Source organism: Carassius gibelio, chromosome A10 (assembly GCF_023724105.1).
Source record: "Carassius gibelio isolate Cgi1373 ecotype wild population from Czech Republic chromosome A10, carGib1.2-hapl.c, whole genome shotgun sequence".
Taxonomy (NCBI): Eukaryota; Metazoa; Chordata; class Actinopteri; order Cypriniformes; family Cyprinidae; genus Carassius; species Carassius gibelio.
In genome coordinates this window covers 8,744,199-8,761,884 of record NC_068380.1, presented here as the reverse complement: position 1 = coordinate 8,761,884, position 17,686 = coordinate 8,744,199, and the positions used below count along the sequence as shown (strand labels likewise).

The 17,686-nt window shown below is 38.2% G+C and overlaps 1 protein-coding gene across 7 annotated transcripts in view; it reads right to left on the bottom strand.

Annotated features, from left to right (window-relative positions):
• Positions 1-17,686, bottom strand: part of LOC128021078 (homeobox protein cut-like 1) — a 109,290-nt gene that overhangs the window by 55,662 nt on the left and 35,942 nt on the right. For all 7 annotated transcript variants that reach the window (XM_052607993.1, XM_052607998.1, XM_052607995.1 and 4 more), the window contains exon 3: positions 3,060-3,107. In XM_052607993.1, the coding sequence (XP_052463953.1) occupies positions 3,060-3,107 (48 nt within the window). The remainder of the gene's footprint in view (positions 1-3,059; positions 3,108-17,686) is intronic.

Sequence of the window (17,686 nt, the reverse complement as noted above, 5' to 3'; positions counted from 1 at the left end):
ATGGACGGTCAGACTGACAAGACCAAACACATGCGATCCCATCCCTCCCGCCAATTATCGTCAAATAGCTGACGTCTGAGAAAAATGCCCGAAAAATAGTACATTTCTGGTCGGAGCAGTCAGGCTGTTTTTGTCAAGGTCAGGCACTGTCAATAAGGAAAATATTTTACGACGAAAAATAATAGATGGTTTGAAAGATTTAGCTGTTAGAATGGTGGGATAAGGATTTATTTTTAACCGAGCAGTGATTTGAAGTGGGGCGACTACCTCTGTTAATAACAGGCTAGTCCTCGAGAACACCGCTCCGAAACCACAATGAGCTATAATGGAGCAGTTAGCCAGCGGTACTGGCTCATGAGAGGAGAACAGAGAGCCACTACTCACAGCGCACTCTTCATCAAAGTTACATGCGGCATGGAAGAGCCGCATCTAGCTGCGAGCCGAGCCCCCTCGACAGCCTCTTAATAAAAGGTGCTGCTGAAGCCTGTCAAACGCTGCATTACATATACAGAAACATACTTTAACAGATAGTGGAAGTGTTTTTGAGGTCAAAGGAAAGGAAAATTGACACATACTTCTCACTTTCCTTCTCTTTTATTATTTCTGAACTAATCTGACACTTTATTAGACAGAATAGCAAAAGAGCAGAAAATTATTGAGGGAAGGAGACAACGGGATTTCCACTTTATATATATATATATATATATATATAAAAAAAATTTAAGAGTGGATGAACAACAAACAACCTGGAAAAATAGGCAAAAAATGTAATGTAAAAAAAAAAGGGGTAATAAGGTGGTATAAAATATTCTTTCAGTATGTCCAACTAATGCTACCAATGTGCTACCAAAAGTAGAATTCCATTACTCTGGGATTTTGGACAGTGTCATACTAATATCATGTATTTTGGACATGCATCATGTATTTTCTATTATAATATCACTTTTAAATTCACTGAACAAAATATAAATCAAATAAATAGAAAAATAATAAAATATTTATTTTATTTGACTTAAAAATTAAGTCAAATAAAATAATTAAAACGTCTACTCTGACCTTACAACCTTACAGCACTGAGTAAATACTAATCAGTAGCATGGTATTATGACAATGACTGTATCCCCTTTAAAAGACGGTGGGCCAGACTCCTCTGGAGCGGAGCCTGTTCAACATAAAAAAAGCTAACACTAAGTCTGAACCCAAAGTCTGAATTTGGCAGTTAAATACCTTACAAACCTCAAACTGAAAGGCTTACTGTTTAAAAGCGCAGCTATTTTTAGTTTATGAATATCTTTTCAGATAATTTAATACTACTAGTATAGAAGAGCTAAAACACTTAATAGTTCTCATACTTGAGTTGGCTGGTAACACTCACAGCGAGTTATTCAGCAAAACATAATCAAACCTTATCAAACACGGTTTGATATCACGCAACAGTACAACTAATTGACTGAATTACCAAGGAACATTAGGTGTAACTCTTTTAGCAAAACACAGCCTGCATTGGACTAAATAGACCTTAATTAACTTAAAGTTTTTATTAAGAAGGTAAGGCTAGAAAACAAAACTCATTCAATATCTATTATTATGATACTTCTATTATTATGAGTATGTGCTGCAGAGGGCATTTGAATATCTGTTACCCACCAGTTGACAACCAAAGATCTAAATTAAAAAATTCTAAATTAGATTTAGCCAAGTATAAAAATGACTTGGCACAATAATAGAGGTGTAGACATCCTTTCAAAAGAAAAAACTTATTTACACCTTAAAGTTAACTCCAAAAAAATAATTATAATTATAAAATCTCTTTGAAAAAGCTTCTTAGATTCGGGAGTCCATCATTCTGGCTCGTCCCAGAACAAATAGACTTACCTGGCACCATTAAGATTTCACTCTCATCCAATAAATGGAAATACCGGCAAATAGCAAGAACATATTAAAACTGTCTGATCTAATTAGATACTGACAAAATTTGGAGGCTTTGTAAGACAAATGCAGACCTCAAGTAGCAGGAAAACAAACTGTCATGTAACTTTATTGACTGTCGAGAGAATAATCGGAGCAGAGAGAGGGCCATCTTACACCAGATCTGTGTCTATTCAGCCCTTTCCTTACAAGAAGGGTTGTGAGATTCATTGGTGTGTGCGTGATAAAGTCATATTCGCTGTGTAAAGCAATGTGGAGAGGATAGTTTAACAGTAGTAGCTTTGACTGAACTTAAATCAACTGAAACCATCACTAATTTTCTCCTCCCTACACAGATCCATCACATAACCAAACTCTAATAGCATTTCACCTGTGTTAATACTAAAATACACTAAAAGTCAAAAGTATGTTGACACAGGGAGATCAAATTAAGCATACAGCCATTTTTAGAAGATGCACCTTTTCTGTTCCAGCAGGTGTCCTTATACTATTGATCATGTATTTTTACTACAAGTGTAAAAATGTATTGTGAGCCATTAAACCCATAATTACTGAATTTATTAGAATTACTTAATATCATCAAATGCAATACATATCTGTTTTTTTTTTTTTTTAAATAGCTCCATGTTTAAGGAACGGTCACATTTACTGTCACTGTGTGAATTTTCTCAGACGATATCCAGCCATATCAACAGGAATCCAGCAATCTTGAATTTCGCGAATCGGGGGGCGAATTCCCCACGTAGATTTTGCAGCAGGTTCGTTTACATGCACAAAGGTGGCTATTCTAAGATAAAATAGTCAAATAAAACATTTTGGATAACGCTGTTTTCAAACAAGTTTCCCAGAACACTCCCCCCATCTGCAATTGGCTGGTCATACAAGTAGTCCCACCCCCCAACTCACTCCATTGGTTAAGCCAGTTAAGCTGTTGCTAGATTTAGGTGCTCAAACAAACAGAAAAATGTTTTCATAGCACCTCAGAGCCACAGTGTTTACACATTTGAAGGGCAACAACATACAAATGGCTCATTTATAGCTGTTCTGGGGATAAAAGTAAGTATTTAAACATAAAAAATGATACTTCACTACAGTTTAAGGCAAGTAAAACATTTAAGAAGGCGACTCACCTCTGCTTGGAAGCCCTTCAGCAAAGGAGCTATCTGTTTACGCAAATCCTGAAAGACAAAAAAGAGACAAAGATGAACTATTATTTTACTATATTAGATTCTGAAGACTGTTTGAAAGATTTCTTTTCAATGTAGCATGTGTAGAACTCAGGATATTGGGAGTAGACAATACCAGGCATCTGATCAAAGATGGAGAAAAATAACTGGGAGAAAGAAAAAAACACACAAAATGCATTCAAATGGATATCTTAATTTATCAAATGTACCAGGGCTGGTTTTGTTCTCTTCAAAAGAGGAAAAAACACACAGCGAGTGCACACACGTGTAAGCATACACACAATCGCGAACTCACACAAAAGTGTATCATCACCTTGTGCAGCTTCTGACTATGAGCAAAGGACAGTGTGTGCTTTAAGGAGTGTGTGTGTATGCATTCACACTCTTTCTCGCTCTCTTTCTCTCCTGATATGCCCTTGTTTTTTCCCTTGCACGAGTTCTCCATGACTCAGTCCCCTTTACTGCAAAAAATGCTCATGCAACAACAGCGAGAACAAAAAGCAAAGTGCAGCACCACATGTACGCACGCATGTGTTTGTCTTACAGCCGTACGGTTAAATGAGAAAAAAGACATAATTAGTTCTCAAGAAAGATTTACAACTGTAATCTATTACTACATCACCTTGTCAAAGTTGTATTTGCTTTTCAGCTCATGTTTCTGAGTGATACAAAATTTTCATTTAAAAGAATTTTAAAAAAAAATCTCCTGGTAAAAAACAAACCGCGTCTTTGTTTCAAGTTCAGATGGCATCACACCTCCCTCCTCTTGCGGGCCCTTACAGTCGAGTAATTTTGATGCTGTGGTATTAAAGTATATCAGATTAAGATGAACATCAATGCCTCTTTCATTTGAACATAGGGTGGGTGTTTCAACATGAAATGACATTACACATGGCTGTGAATAAATCACCCGGCCGGACAAAAAGCCCTCACATTAAAAGTCTGTATAGGAATGCCTACCATGCACAAACACATTACTGAACGCTGGGGCCGAATAAAACGGCGCCCTGAGTGCTGTAATCGGCAGGACGCAGGCCATTACGCTACTGCGGCATGAAGATATACACATCATTAGCGAAGCCGCTCGCGTTTCATTAGCAGTGTAGGAGTCACCATAGCAGATATATTTAATATAATGGGCAAGAGAGAATTGGATTTTTACAGGAAAAGTAGCAAAAAGTCCTCCTCCTCAGTCCATCCACTCCAAACTGTCTTTATGGTTTTATCAAGCGTTGAGTTATGATCAGAGTATAATATTTACTAATTTGGGATAATACACTATGTACAAACCGGTCTAAATGTAACTTTTATGTGATCTTAAAAGCATTTTAATCTAAAGATATCCGCTTAAATGTCTCAAAATTGGTTTTGTAAGCAAATGTCTACTGAATTTCTTCAGAATATTAACATCTTACGTGAATAAAATGATATGTAATACAATTATTATATCATATTGTTAGATTTTATTATCACAAATTAAATGCGTGTTAGAACTCAAAGTGTAGGGAAAAAGTGCTACTTTGTGTAAAACAACAAAAAATAAATATAATATAGTATATTCTTGGCAATTCTCATACTTAAATGTGTTATTTAATAGTTTTGATGGCTTTAATTTAATTCTAACATAATAAATGTAGAAAATAATACCTAAAAACATGCGTCCAAAAATGTGAATGTTTTATGTTTTACGGTTTTCATAAAAATATCATGTTAATTTAATAAATATAATGTAAATTAGCCATTATAAAAAATTCATGGTAATTATGTTTTGTGAATTGCTGATATGATGCTTATAAGTATTACTATTGCATCACCTATCAGTTATCCTACTACTCTTAAAATATAAATATAAAAATTTGGGCTTCTGTAGAAATCCCAGTGACCAATACCACTATCAATGCTAAACCTTCACCTGCCGATGAATACGGTCATCGGTACAACAAAAACAGTGTATGCTGTGTATACACACAACATGTCAGCCAGGCTGATTGAGACGGGCATGTAACACAATGACAAGGCAAGACTGCCGCAAACAGCTGACGTCTGCATGTCTCACTCGTGTTTGGAGAGAAAGAGCGCTGGCAGAAGTGGTGGAGGGGAGCTCTGACCCCACTGCACTCTTCATCTTCCCAGAGCGAGCAGCTGGGCCTCTGTTCCCGCTCTCCCGCCCGCACTGGCTACTGTACAGATGACATTTATGTAAGTGCCACACCAGAGGGGCCCACGTGACCAGGAGGAAACATCTCTCAACATCTGGTTTCAACATAATGCTCGGGGCCTGGCCAAAAGAGAGTCCCCCTACCCGCTTTGAGCAGTGCTCTTGTACTCCCAAATTTTTCTCTGCAGATGCTGTCTGCCTGCATTCGTACGTAAAGACAGCAGTACATAAAAGTACATTTATTGTGTTAGCGAATGGATAAAAAGCTTGCAATAAAAGTACATCTCCAGGAACCGGGCCAGGTTTGAGCATGTGCAAGTCATTGGTAAATCCAGGGGGGTCTGAAGACGGAAACACAATCTGTCGGACTACTGCTGCACGGAAAGAGACGGTGAGGTCAAAACGTGACGTGACATACTTATATGACATACTGTAATCAGCTTCAGAAATTTACTTAGAAATAGTTACCCCTTGAACATATTTTAAGGGGCATTTTGACCTCTATGAGCACACAGTTTCAAACAGAAGTCATTACATATTTGTATGTATATATGCACATATGCTTCTAGGGGGCTTTGTGAGAGACACTGCAGTCAATCAACCAGCAGAAACACATTTTCCTGTGTCCCCACATCCAGATCCACCTAAAGTCTCTGAAAGGCATCCCCTCCTCTAGCACGCTGCATCTTTAAACCCGACAGTTTGGCAGATTACACAGCTGCATGGGCCAGCCTGGTGAATTATTTACCATCAACGCCAGCCTTTCCCTCCTCCCACTCGATCCATTATATAGCTCACCGCATGCCAACTGGTCCTGGCACGCTGGCATCAAAGCCGAGCCAGGCCAGGGCTGCTTTAAGCTGCTTGTGTCTGCCATAATGCCATCTTAGCTCGGTAGGTACGGTGATCAACAGATCGGTTTAATCGTATCTGACTGACCGAGAGAATATACACAGGACGGATTGTGGAAAATGATGGACACCCATCATTTTCCTAAATCCTCCTTTCTTTCTAGACAGATGCAGGTCAAAATCTATTTTCACACACATTCATGCTGCTTCTGCTTAAGGCGGAAATATTATTTAGACGCATAAGCGGAGTTAACTGCAAGCTTCTTCCACATTTTCCATATTGATTTCTGTGGCAAATTTGTTAAATAATGAATTTGAATATGGTTAAATTAGTTATCTTTGAATTTTTGTTTCTCAATGTGCGAAAAGAAAGAAAGCAGCAACCAAGAAAGAAAGAAAGAAAACATTATTCTGGGTGCTAAAACATGATTTTTCCAATTCATATAATAACTGAACTTGATTTGTAATTTTCGTAAACAACAGGCGCTAAAATTCTTCTGGATTTCTACGGTATTTTTGTGCAGCAGATTCTTAAATCCAGCACTTTCGGCAAGATTGAAGTTTCAGTATTAGATTTTATACAACAGTAATGAAGTAATGAAATAATGTTCAGCTCAGTGAATCTAGTTTTATGTTTTGGATTCTCCTGGAAAATGGCTACCGGCCTGTTCTGCGAGTCATAAATCTCACTAAATCCAGCGCTGGAAATGGTGGAAACAGGAAAGCACATGGTATCGCCTGTCCACTGGATGTCTTCTCTTGTCTTTTGCTGCCTTCTGGATGTAGAATTTCCATTCAACAAAGTCCAGGAGCATCATCTTGCTCGTTATTCAAAACTACACAGACACACACACACACTCATGCATAGACAGCAGACATGATGGATGAGAGGAGAGTTACACTGATAAGAGTAAGGCTGTTGTGCCTCCATTATAAAGGAACACACACACACACGCTTTCAAACATTCTACAGGATACAGAACTGTGGCATTTTACAGAAGGTGGCTGATACCAAAGTGCACTGTTAGCTTCTGTGCAAGAATCTATAATATCAGATGTTTTCCAGGTTCTTCGTGTAAAAAGGAAAAATAAAGGTGGTTTAGTGTTGCAGGACAGGCTGAACTTATGCTCATATTTCGCCAAAAGGATGGAAACGAAAGAAAACAATAGGAGGAATAGGAAAGCAGTAGAAGTTTACATTTTCTAAAGAAATCTTTACGATAATTCCTATATATGAGTGTGGTTCCTTATTTACATTTACATTAATTCATTTAGCTGACGCTTTTATCCAAAGTGACTTACAAGCAACTAGGGGTTAAGTGTCTTGCTCAGGGACACATTGGTGTCACACAGTGGATTCGAACCCGGGTCTCTCACACCAATGGCATGTGTCTTATCGACTGCGCTAAGGGTGGAAAAAAGCAACTTACAAATGAGGACAATCGAAGCAATCAAAATCAACAAAAGAGCAATGATATACAGTACAAGTGCTATAACAAGTTGCAATTAGCTATTACTTAGTTAATTAATTAGTTAGTTACCTTATAAATGTATAAAAGTTTAATTGGTTTGATTTGCTTGCCCATTAGCGGAATTTCACAGGCAAACAAATTCTAATCTGAAAAAAAAAAAAAATGAAAAAAAAAAAAATTTCAATAGTTAGCGATGTATGTGGCACAGCTAACAATGAAATCCCTTTCAACCAAGTAGCTTTTTGGTCAACACGGTAAATCCTGATTTTTGTAACTTGAACCTGCTACAAAATCTGTGTAGGAAAACTTTCCCATTTCATTCATACTGAAATGACTAGATTTCACCCACGAAAATAACAATGCTTGACCCCATCTTAAGTCTAATCACTGTGCTGTAGTTTAATACATAGCATTATTGATTTGAACAACCCTATAAGAAGAATCCACAACTGTAATAGTGATTCATTATGTATGAATCACAATTCTTATATTGTGCATCTGTGGTTACCTATTCCTCCCAAGTGTGTGTGTGTGTTTGCGTCTGTGTGCGCAGCTGTGCACGCATGTCTGCACGTGGGCGTGTCAATGTCCCCTGTTCCGTGCTCCCACACCCTTAAGGTCACAGTCAATTAAAGCAGACATTGAACAGACCCCCATCGCATTCAGACCAGTTTCAACTCCACCTTAAAACTTACACGCTCTCTTAACCACCCATAAATACGAGAGGGAACGGTGCGCTGCATAACCATATAAATAAGAGTTGTTATTACAGTAGGATAAAACGAGAAATAGAGAGAAAATCAAGTATGTCTGGGGGTGGAGGGCCCCTGTTGGTCACGGTGAGATGGATGCCCCAGACGCTGGTCTGGTAATGAGGTCACGAAACTGTCAGACAGACCCCCAAACAAAGACACTGTGATCTAGGACCGGCCGCCTCTCAGACACATACTCTCTCGATGGAGGTTATCAATCACACACACACCCACCCTTTAATAATACACACCACAAATACTTAAATATCTTACTTAGAAAAAAAAAAGGTTTAAAAATAAATTATAATATATTATAATATAGTTTTATTACATAATTTATATTTTGAAATTTCCATATTTTCATTTTTAGATTAACTGATTTCAGTATTTTTTTATTATTACATCAATAATAAATATTATGAATTTCCATATTTTCAGTCTATTCTTTTGTAATTTTTTATAGTTTCTTTTTTTCACATTTACATTGCTATTTATTTATCTCCGTTTTAGTGCTTTTATTATGTAAACTTATTTCAGTTAGCAGCCTTTATTCCTCGTAAAAAAATCTTTATCTAATATTTATATTTTATTTCAACTGAATTTTAAGCCACCACAAACAAATTGTAAAAGTTACTGACAACACAGAATAGAATATTTATATGGAATATTATATACATGAAAAATCTAAAATAGCTTACTATTTATAATTTTACGTAAAATGTAACTTTCATATTTTCATATGTACCAGTACATAAAAATGTGAAATAATTGTATAATGTAAATGATATATAAATAATAATTTTTTTTACCCTATTCATCTCAAACATCACAGAATATTTTTCAAAAAGTGTCCCAGAAAACCTGCTTTATTTGACACATGGTGAGTTCAGCCCACCGTAGGGGAGGAAAGGGTTAATGCAAATAAACCCGGGAAAAAGAACTTTTCTTTAGCAATTAGTTCTGATGAGCAGGTTTGTTAGGCTGCAGCTATTGAAGATCTATTTATAGAGATTGCTTCAGGAGAAAAACCTGAGATGCGGCCATGCAGATCAGAGGGAGAGGAGGATGAAAGAAGGGAAATGAAAGAGGAAAAGGGGGGATGGTGAAAAAAGGGAGAAAGACATGGCCTTGTGCCTGAGAGGAATGCAGGGCAGCCTCTATCTGGTGATGAAACCGCGAATGACTGGACATATTGCCTACCCCCTTGCATTTGCATTTGTTTGTGTTTTTCTGCATTTGGTTTATTTTTACATCACCTGCTTGTGTCAAAAGTCTGGTTTGCACTTGTAGGTTCAGCTTAAAGCGGAATATGCAGTCATTAATTGACAGAATAACTCTACAAAGTGATTATTCATTCATGTGTGATGCATTTAAAATCGTTCACTCATTGACTATCCCCTATATAGTGAATGACACATAATGAGTGCCCTCAATTGTCCCTAAGGATTCATAAGAAGTCATCAACAACATTTATTCAGTACATTCAAAAAAATTATATATATATATATATATATATATATATATATATATATATATATATATATTTTTTTTTTTTTTTTTTTTTTTTTTCAAAAAATATTTAAACAATTAATTACATAACTACTAGGTAATGTAATTAAATAATTACAAAAAATTACAAATTACTAAAATTATTTTACCCATTACAGATCAGTTGCAGAGTGCACTATATAGTAAACGGTGTTTACTCAGAATTCGGATAACGCTACAAAATGGCTAACACCTCAAGTAGTGCACTATAAATATCACAAGGAGTGATTTCAGACACAAAGTCGGCGGGTTTGTGGACCAAACATTACAGACGAACATGTGGGAATGAGTTGTCCAATAAAAAATAAAAAAAAGTGCCTACCAGATATGTGTCTCAGGCTTTTTTCCATTCAGGGCGCATAATTGTCAGCATTCCTCCTAAAAGCATATTCCATGGAAACAGCCCCCCTCCACTCGCCTGAACCTTGTGAAAACTTTAAATAGTGTTTTATGTCGCACAATTATTTCTGCCTTGTAATCCTGTCAGGGGTGGAGGGGGTCTCGGGCTCTGAAAATTACCTCAAATAAAACATGTGGTGGGAGGAGGCAGATGCAAAAGTGTCTCTCGGAAAACACAAAGACACTTCAGAGGAGACATAAAAGAGAAACGGACATAAACAGAGGACGAACGAACAGGGAACAGTGAGAATCTGCTAGATTTAACCATATTGGGTCAAAGAAGTGGAGGTGGCATGCACTGTAAAGCAATTAAATAAAGCTCAGAGCACCAGAACAAACACACAGCGCATGCTTAATGCACATTCACGTCACACGCCAGGATCATTCGGCAAAAAAAAAAAAAAAAGCGCAACATCCATCGTACGCCAAGACTATAAATATAAAACACACACAACAATTTGTTACAGCTGAGAAGACATCTGTTTCACAGTGTCTGGACACAGAGCATGAACTACACTGGCTGTTTAATATAAAACATCAATTTAGAGGATAGGTTTCCAGGCCATACTGATTCAAGATCAGTGTTGAGATTGAGGAACAGAATTGCAAGAAGACTGCCAGCCCACCTCCCTCAAGAGAATCGCACAGCCCACAAATCAGTTTAATGTTTCACTGACAGTCATGGCTGTTCGCAGGAGGGACCACAACTGTGCAAAGCCCCCCCACACCACCCCGCTGCTGAATAAAGTCAAACTGAAGTCTGTTCTCCACAGACGTTCAGAACGGAGGATAGAAAACGGGGCTCTGTGTGCAGAAAGAAAGAAAGACGATGTAATCTTGTGGACAGGAGGAACGGGAGTGACTGTGTCTGGAAGGGATTGTGGGATTGTGTCTGTGGGACGGCAAAAAAAAAAGCACACGTTGGAAAGGATAGGCTGTTTTGAAGGGAAGAGACCATGTCTGCGTGGAGAGGGGAGACTGTGTTCGCCTGTAAAGGAGAAACTGTTTGTTTGAAGAGGATAGACTGTGCTGTCTGTTAATGAGAGACTGGGTTCGAAAAGGAAAGACGTGTACGAGGAGAGATTAAAGAAAGGCTGTTTGAAGACTGTTGAAGAAAAGAGTTTGTGAAGGAGAGACTGTGTTAACTGGTAAAACTAAAGATTATAGGGCTGAAGAATTAATCGATATAAACCGAAATCGCAATAGTGTAATCATCAAATTGCAAAGGATGTGATTTTATTTAAAAAAACGTATGCATCATTTTAGAGTGAAGTGTGGCACTGTGTTCCTTCACACACGAGCAGCTCATGATCTGGTGTTTTCAGCATCTAAGAACGACTCAGTTCTCAGTAAATGCTGACACAAACGCAATGAACTCGCTTATAACATGCATTTGGGAATGCAATATGCACTACCCCTCTTCCCAAACTTGTAATGAGATGCATTATTAAAACAGCTGTCGGCAAATGTTTTAAAGGGCTTGGTAAAACTCGATGGTTGCTTAAAAATTTAAAGAAAGCCATTTACAAGCTTCATATTAGTATTGTAATTTTACAATTTTATAGTAAAATAAAATAATTATTATGTGGAATTTTACTATGATGGCTTTTATAAGTATTTTGATTTTGCTATAATAATTCTAATAATGAATTACATTTTTTTATAATAATAATAATAGTTACTGTATTATTATGATCCTATTTATATACAACCAACAAAGTTTTGGCCAATCTTTGCAGTCCTACAAACAAGCACAGCACTGGATTGTGCAACAAATTGTTCCTTTTCGAAGAGGAGTGTTTTTGTTACCCTATAAAGGAGAAAATGAGTCATTAAACGAGATTGTTAGCTTAAAACGTACAGACTGTACCTATTTGAAGAGGTGAGCCTGTGTTCATTTTTCAATGAGAGACTGTGTTAGCCTGTAAATGAGAAACTGCATTAGCTTGCATTAGCATAGAGACACTGTGTTAGCATGTAAAGATCAGACTGTGTTGCTTGTAGAGGAGATACTGTGTATGTTTTGAGGAGGAGAGACAGTGTGTGCTTGAAAAATGGCGACTGTGCCTGTATGTGGAGGTCAGCGCGCCCCACTGTAGCAGAGGGAGCACACAGAGCGTAAACACATTAACGTCACTGTGCTGCTGTACGCTCGGCTGCATTCACAGACTCTGACTCATCAGGGCTGGAATGGGAAACAGAGGACACTGGCAAGAGGGAGGCCCAGTGCAGTCACACACGAGCAACTGCCATACACTTGCAGACACATCATTAGACACAGGTACACAAACATATTCATTAAATAAATTACATAAACTACTAAAAATATACATCTAAAAAATATATTATTTATTGTAAATATTAGTAATGTAAAGGTAAATATATAAATATGCCCCCACACACACACACATACATATTTATGTTAAAGATAAATATTTAAAAATGTTATTTATATATATATATATATATATATATATATATATATATATATTTTTTTTTTTTTTTTTTTTTTTTTTTTTATATACACACATATATATATATATATATATATATATATATTTTTTTTTACACACACATACATATGTACATAGTGTTTGTATGGTGAGTCCTCAAAATATGAATTACGCATTCTGATATTTAAACAAAGCTGTGCCAAAAAACCATCCCCACGACTGCAATTCAGAGAGAGAAAAAAAAAACGGTCATCTGGAAAGCATCTGAGAAGGCTAAAACCTGAGAGTCTATGTCATGTAGTCCTGCGTGACATTAGTGGTTTACTAGCTGGTTTTACGTCCCGTTACAACCATCACACTTTACACAGTCTTTCATTAAGGGGAGCTGTAAACGTCAACAGCCATTACCTCATCTCCGAGAGCAAAGTCACATGGCCGGCATGACATTAGTCAATACTCCATATTGAAAAACACACATAAACACACACTAACTTACACCTTCCCTTGCCCATTTCTCTCTTACTATAAACAAGGTTTCTGCAGGTGCAAGTGGACCAGTGGAAATTTCAGTCCCGGTTCGCTCATCCACAGAAACAATATTATCATACACAATAATGGGTTTTCTGTGTTCAGCAAAGCACAGATTCCATTACAGCTAAAAGCAAACAGTGATGCTGTTGAGTCATGCCCGTTAAGCACTATAAATACAGACCTGCTCTGTGCTAATGGCCTGTAGCATGGCACCCTCGACCGCAGGTGGCAGATGGAGTGACGGGCAGAGACCTGGGCACAGGGCAGGGCTGGTGAAGGAACAGGACGGCCACCGTCCATACATCAGAGCTCACTTTAAGCATTGTCACTCAGCACTGGCGAAAATATGGCAGCCACACCCAAATAAAGAGACGACAGGAATGATTGTCACATTAGTCAGGCGGCTCTGACTGTGGGCGCTTAAAATATCCTGTGCAAACTGCTAAAATATGTACTATTTAATGGGCCTTGGAAAGAAGAACACGCCAGATCTCATGTCACATCCAGAGTTTAAGGACTGTTGAAAGGATGCTGTGCGTGTGCGCACGCATTTACTCTAAAGAAAAGAAAAAACGGGCTTAAAATGCATTCACCCTCAGGCCAGGCAAGATGCGGATGAGTTTGCATCTTTATTGGAAAAGATTTGGAGAAAGTTAGAATTACATGATCCAAGCCAAAACCATTGTTTTTGCTTGATTGCGGTGCTTGATCCGTGCATATTTCTCTCCTGATTCAGGAAGCAACAGTATGAAGTTAAAATCTTAATGGTGGATTTGTTTCTAACAAATATGCAGCTTTTCATTTCACAAGATTTTAATTGATAGGCTTAATTTATCCACTTTTTAGACTCTCATTCTGATGGCACCCATTCATGCAATGTTAATGTGATGTAATGCAAAATTTCTCGTTCTGATTAAAAACAAACTTATTTATATCTTGGATGGCATGAGTGTGGGTACATTTTCAACTAATTTAAATTTTTGCGTGAACTACTTCTTTAAGAACTGTTGAAAGGACACTGTGCAGGTGTGTGTGTGTGTGTGTGTGTGTGTGCGTTTGTGCATGCGCATTTACTTGAAGAATCGGTAACCCAAGTCAGACAAAGACCTCTGAGGTACATTAATCAGTAAAAGTAGGTCTCTGTTAGGACATCTAACACTGGGGACCAGGTGATTGAGACTGGGGCCCTTCAGAGGACGGGCTTCCGGAGGTTACCGCGGTGCTGAAAAGCACAGGACAGGCAAGCTCAGTGTTGAAAAGCAGTAAGTAGATCTAGGGGTTAATGGCATCTGTGCATGTGTGCATGCCTATCTTTGTGCTTTTACCCACGAAGAGCGTCCGTACGAGTGTGTAGAGCATATACGTCTAAGTGTGCATGTTTCAGCGTGCATCCAAGTGTTTCTGACAGCACAGCCGTTTGCTCGAGAATGATGGAGCACAGCCTGAAATCTGATCATGCTCCCAAGGCCGGTACACTGCCCACCCAAGGAGATGAGATGAGTGTGTGGGTTATCGGGTGCTTACAGACACTAAAACCCACAAACAAACACATATACACATTGACTGCCACAATAATATGTTGTTTAGGCAGCCTAAGGTTGCGTAAAACCCCAAAACAAAGATTATAAGTGTTCTTTTGACACTAAACAACAACGCAGCAGTGTATGTATTCTTTTTTATTCTACAAACAACAGCATTCACTTATGTGAACAATATATAAAGGATCTTTCATAAACAAACACTGACTGTATTGATTTACACTCAGCTGAGAAGAATCGTATAATAATTTAAAAAAAGGTAAATGACATTCGATAACTGACAATTGTAATCTAGTATTTTCTTATCAAACATCACAAAATGACATTGTTAAAAGAAAGCGGATGAAGAAAAAGGCTTTAGGCAATGTGCGTGTCAAACTAATTTGAGTTTTTTTGCATTCAGTGGCTTAATTAATGTAATAAAAACAGACAGGGGAATTTATTTTCCATATATTTCCAGGCTCTTCCTAGTCTTGGGGACATTATGGGATTTAAAAGGATAGTTCACATAAAAAAAGAATCTCTCATTCCAAACCTTATGACTTTTACAAAAGAACAATACATGTAATGGAAGTGCAGTTATGGATCCCAATGACTTTTTTTACATGGGCAAGAACAGATCGTCGAAACATCTTTTGTGTTCTTCAGAGGAAAGACAGGTTTGAAACAACATGAGGGTGAGTGAATGATCACAGGAGTTAGATTTTTGGGCGGACTATCCCTTTAAGGCTTGACTTCGGACCACATGACTGTGAATTGCAGGGTTTGGAAAGGATCGTTGGGGGGTTGCAAAGGCTCGGCTAACGTGACCAATCTGTTGTCGGCTAGGCCGCTTCGAGAAGACAGATTACTCTTCTCCAGGCAGCTCAGGGACAGACGAACCCCCAGAACTCCAGAGGGAGGGTTCCCATTCCTTGTCCCATTCCTGTCGGCTCTAATGATCCAGTGCAATTTCTCAGCACAAAGGGATTCTAAACAAGGTGGAAAAAGTCTATTCAGCCCTAGTCGTGCATCTTCCTACAGACTCAGAGGGCGGGGTGTCAGGTTAAGGTACTCGCAACATGCTCAATGATGCATTCTGATGGGAAAATTAATGAGTTCTTATGACGTCATTTTTGAATATTCAATATCCGTAATAAAGTCACCAGGTGGGCGATGATAAATAAGGATGCACATGAACACTAAATATTATAAAATTATGAAGGAATCTGCATTTGTTTTAAATTTATGCATTTAGCAGACACTTTTATCCATAGCGACTTAGAGTGCATTCAGGCTAACAGTTTTTACCTAACATGTGTTCCCGGGGAATCGAACCCACAACCTTGCGCTGCTAACGCAATGCTCTACCATTTGAGCCACAGGAACACTAGTGCTAGCTTTAAAAACTAGCAATCAAGTACAACCAACAGTGATCTATAAGGGAACTGAAACTGGACTTGCTTTGATATGTGGGGCAGCGTGATTCATAAACACGGACACAGTAGTCAGAATATCCAAATGCATAACACTCAGCAGAGTCCAGTGGTGACTATCCGACAGGAAGCGCTGAGGAATAGCCAATCAAGTCAGCTGAGAGAGACAGGAAGTGGCACACAGTCAAGCCCCATCAACTCCACTCCAGTCTCGCTCCCGCTTTTTGGCTGAGCAGATGGATCAAATCCAACAGGCACAAATACAACGAACCAGTACATTAAACAAGTGCTCTCAACCTCAGAAAAATAAATCACAAGGAGGAGGAGGGGCGAAAAATGAAAGAAAAAAAAAACTCGACTATTCTTTAATTGACAGATCTACTAACCTGTCAGGAGGAGATGTATAGACACTAATGCTAAAACCCCACCATGAACCCGAAGGCTATGCAGAGAGACAGATCTCTCCCACACAAGCCTTTAGTAGGTCAGCTCCTCTTCAAGAAAACCATGTAAAAGCAAACCACCTATGACAAAACAGAAGAACTTTGAAAAAAAAAAAAATCTGAAAATGCAGGTAGGGGTGTGCCGGTTTCAGAATTGGTGATGACGGTTATGACGTGAGTCAAAAGTGACGGTTCATAACATAACCGCCGGGGGGGGTTGTGTAGTGGATCTGCCGTAGAGTCAATTGGTTGTTCTTGGAGATAGCGGGTTAACTCCGTATCAGCGCCACTCTGATCGGTAAAGGGGCAGAGATTTCAGACCTCCGTTTATTAAGGAGATCTGTCACAAAACTCATCATCCGCACCAACGTTTTTTGAGCAAATTTCAAAGCCGCACCCGCCCGCCATCCACTGATTGTTTTGCGATGCAATGCTTTGCTGATGCGAGCCGCAAAAAAAGCCATTGTCTGTTCTAGAAAGGATGCAGCAAAGATATTTAATGCTAATGTATGAAGCATAGGCCTACGCTGAGTTTCATTTACGATGAGATGCGCTCTATTTCACAGTGCAGTGCAAGTGAACACGGAGCGCTGGTGCTTCCATGTCACGGTTATCATTGTCTGCTATATTTGCTTTTTATTTATTAAAATACATGCAATTGGTTGATGAAACATTTATTAAAATTAAGATAAAATTTGTACAAAACGAAATTCGTTTTTAAGAAAGGTTTTCTACAAAGCAAAATTTTATGAAGTGGTAAATATCATGTCTGACGATTTACAAAACTTCATTAAGTGGTAAAAACCATGTCTCCCAATATATTGCGCATCTTATGATCCTATCTAAAAAATGAAAATATTTTTTGATAAAAAATGTTTGTAAAAAATATTTTAATGACACGGTTTTGGCGGTTATATAGTGCTAATGACGGTGTTCAACTATAACCGCCGGTCTCACGGTTATATACTAACCGTCACACCCCTAAATGCAGGATGTTGTCACATTCAACC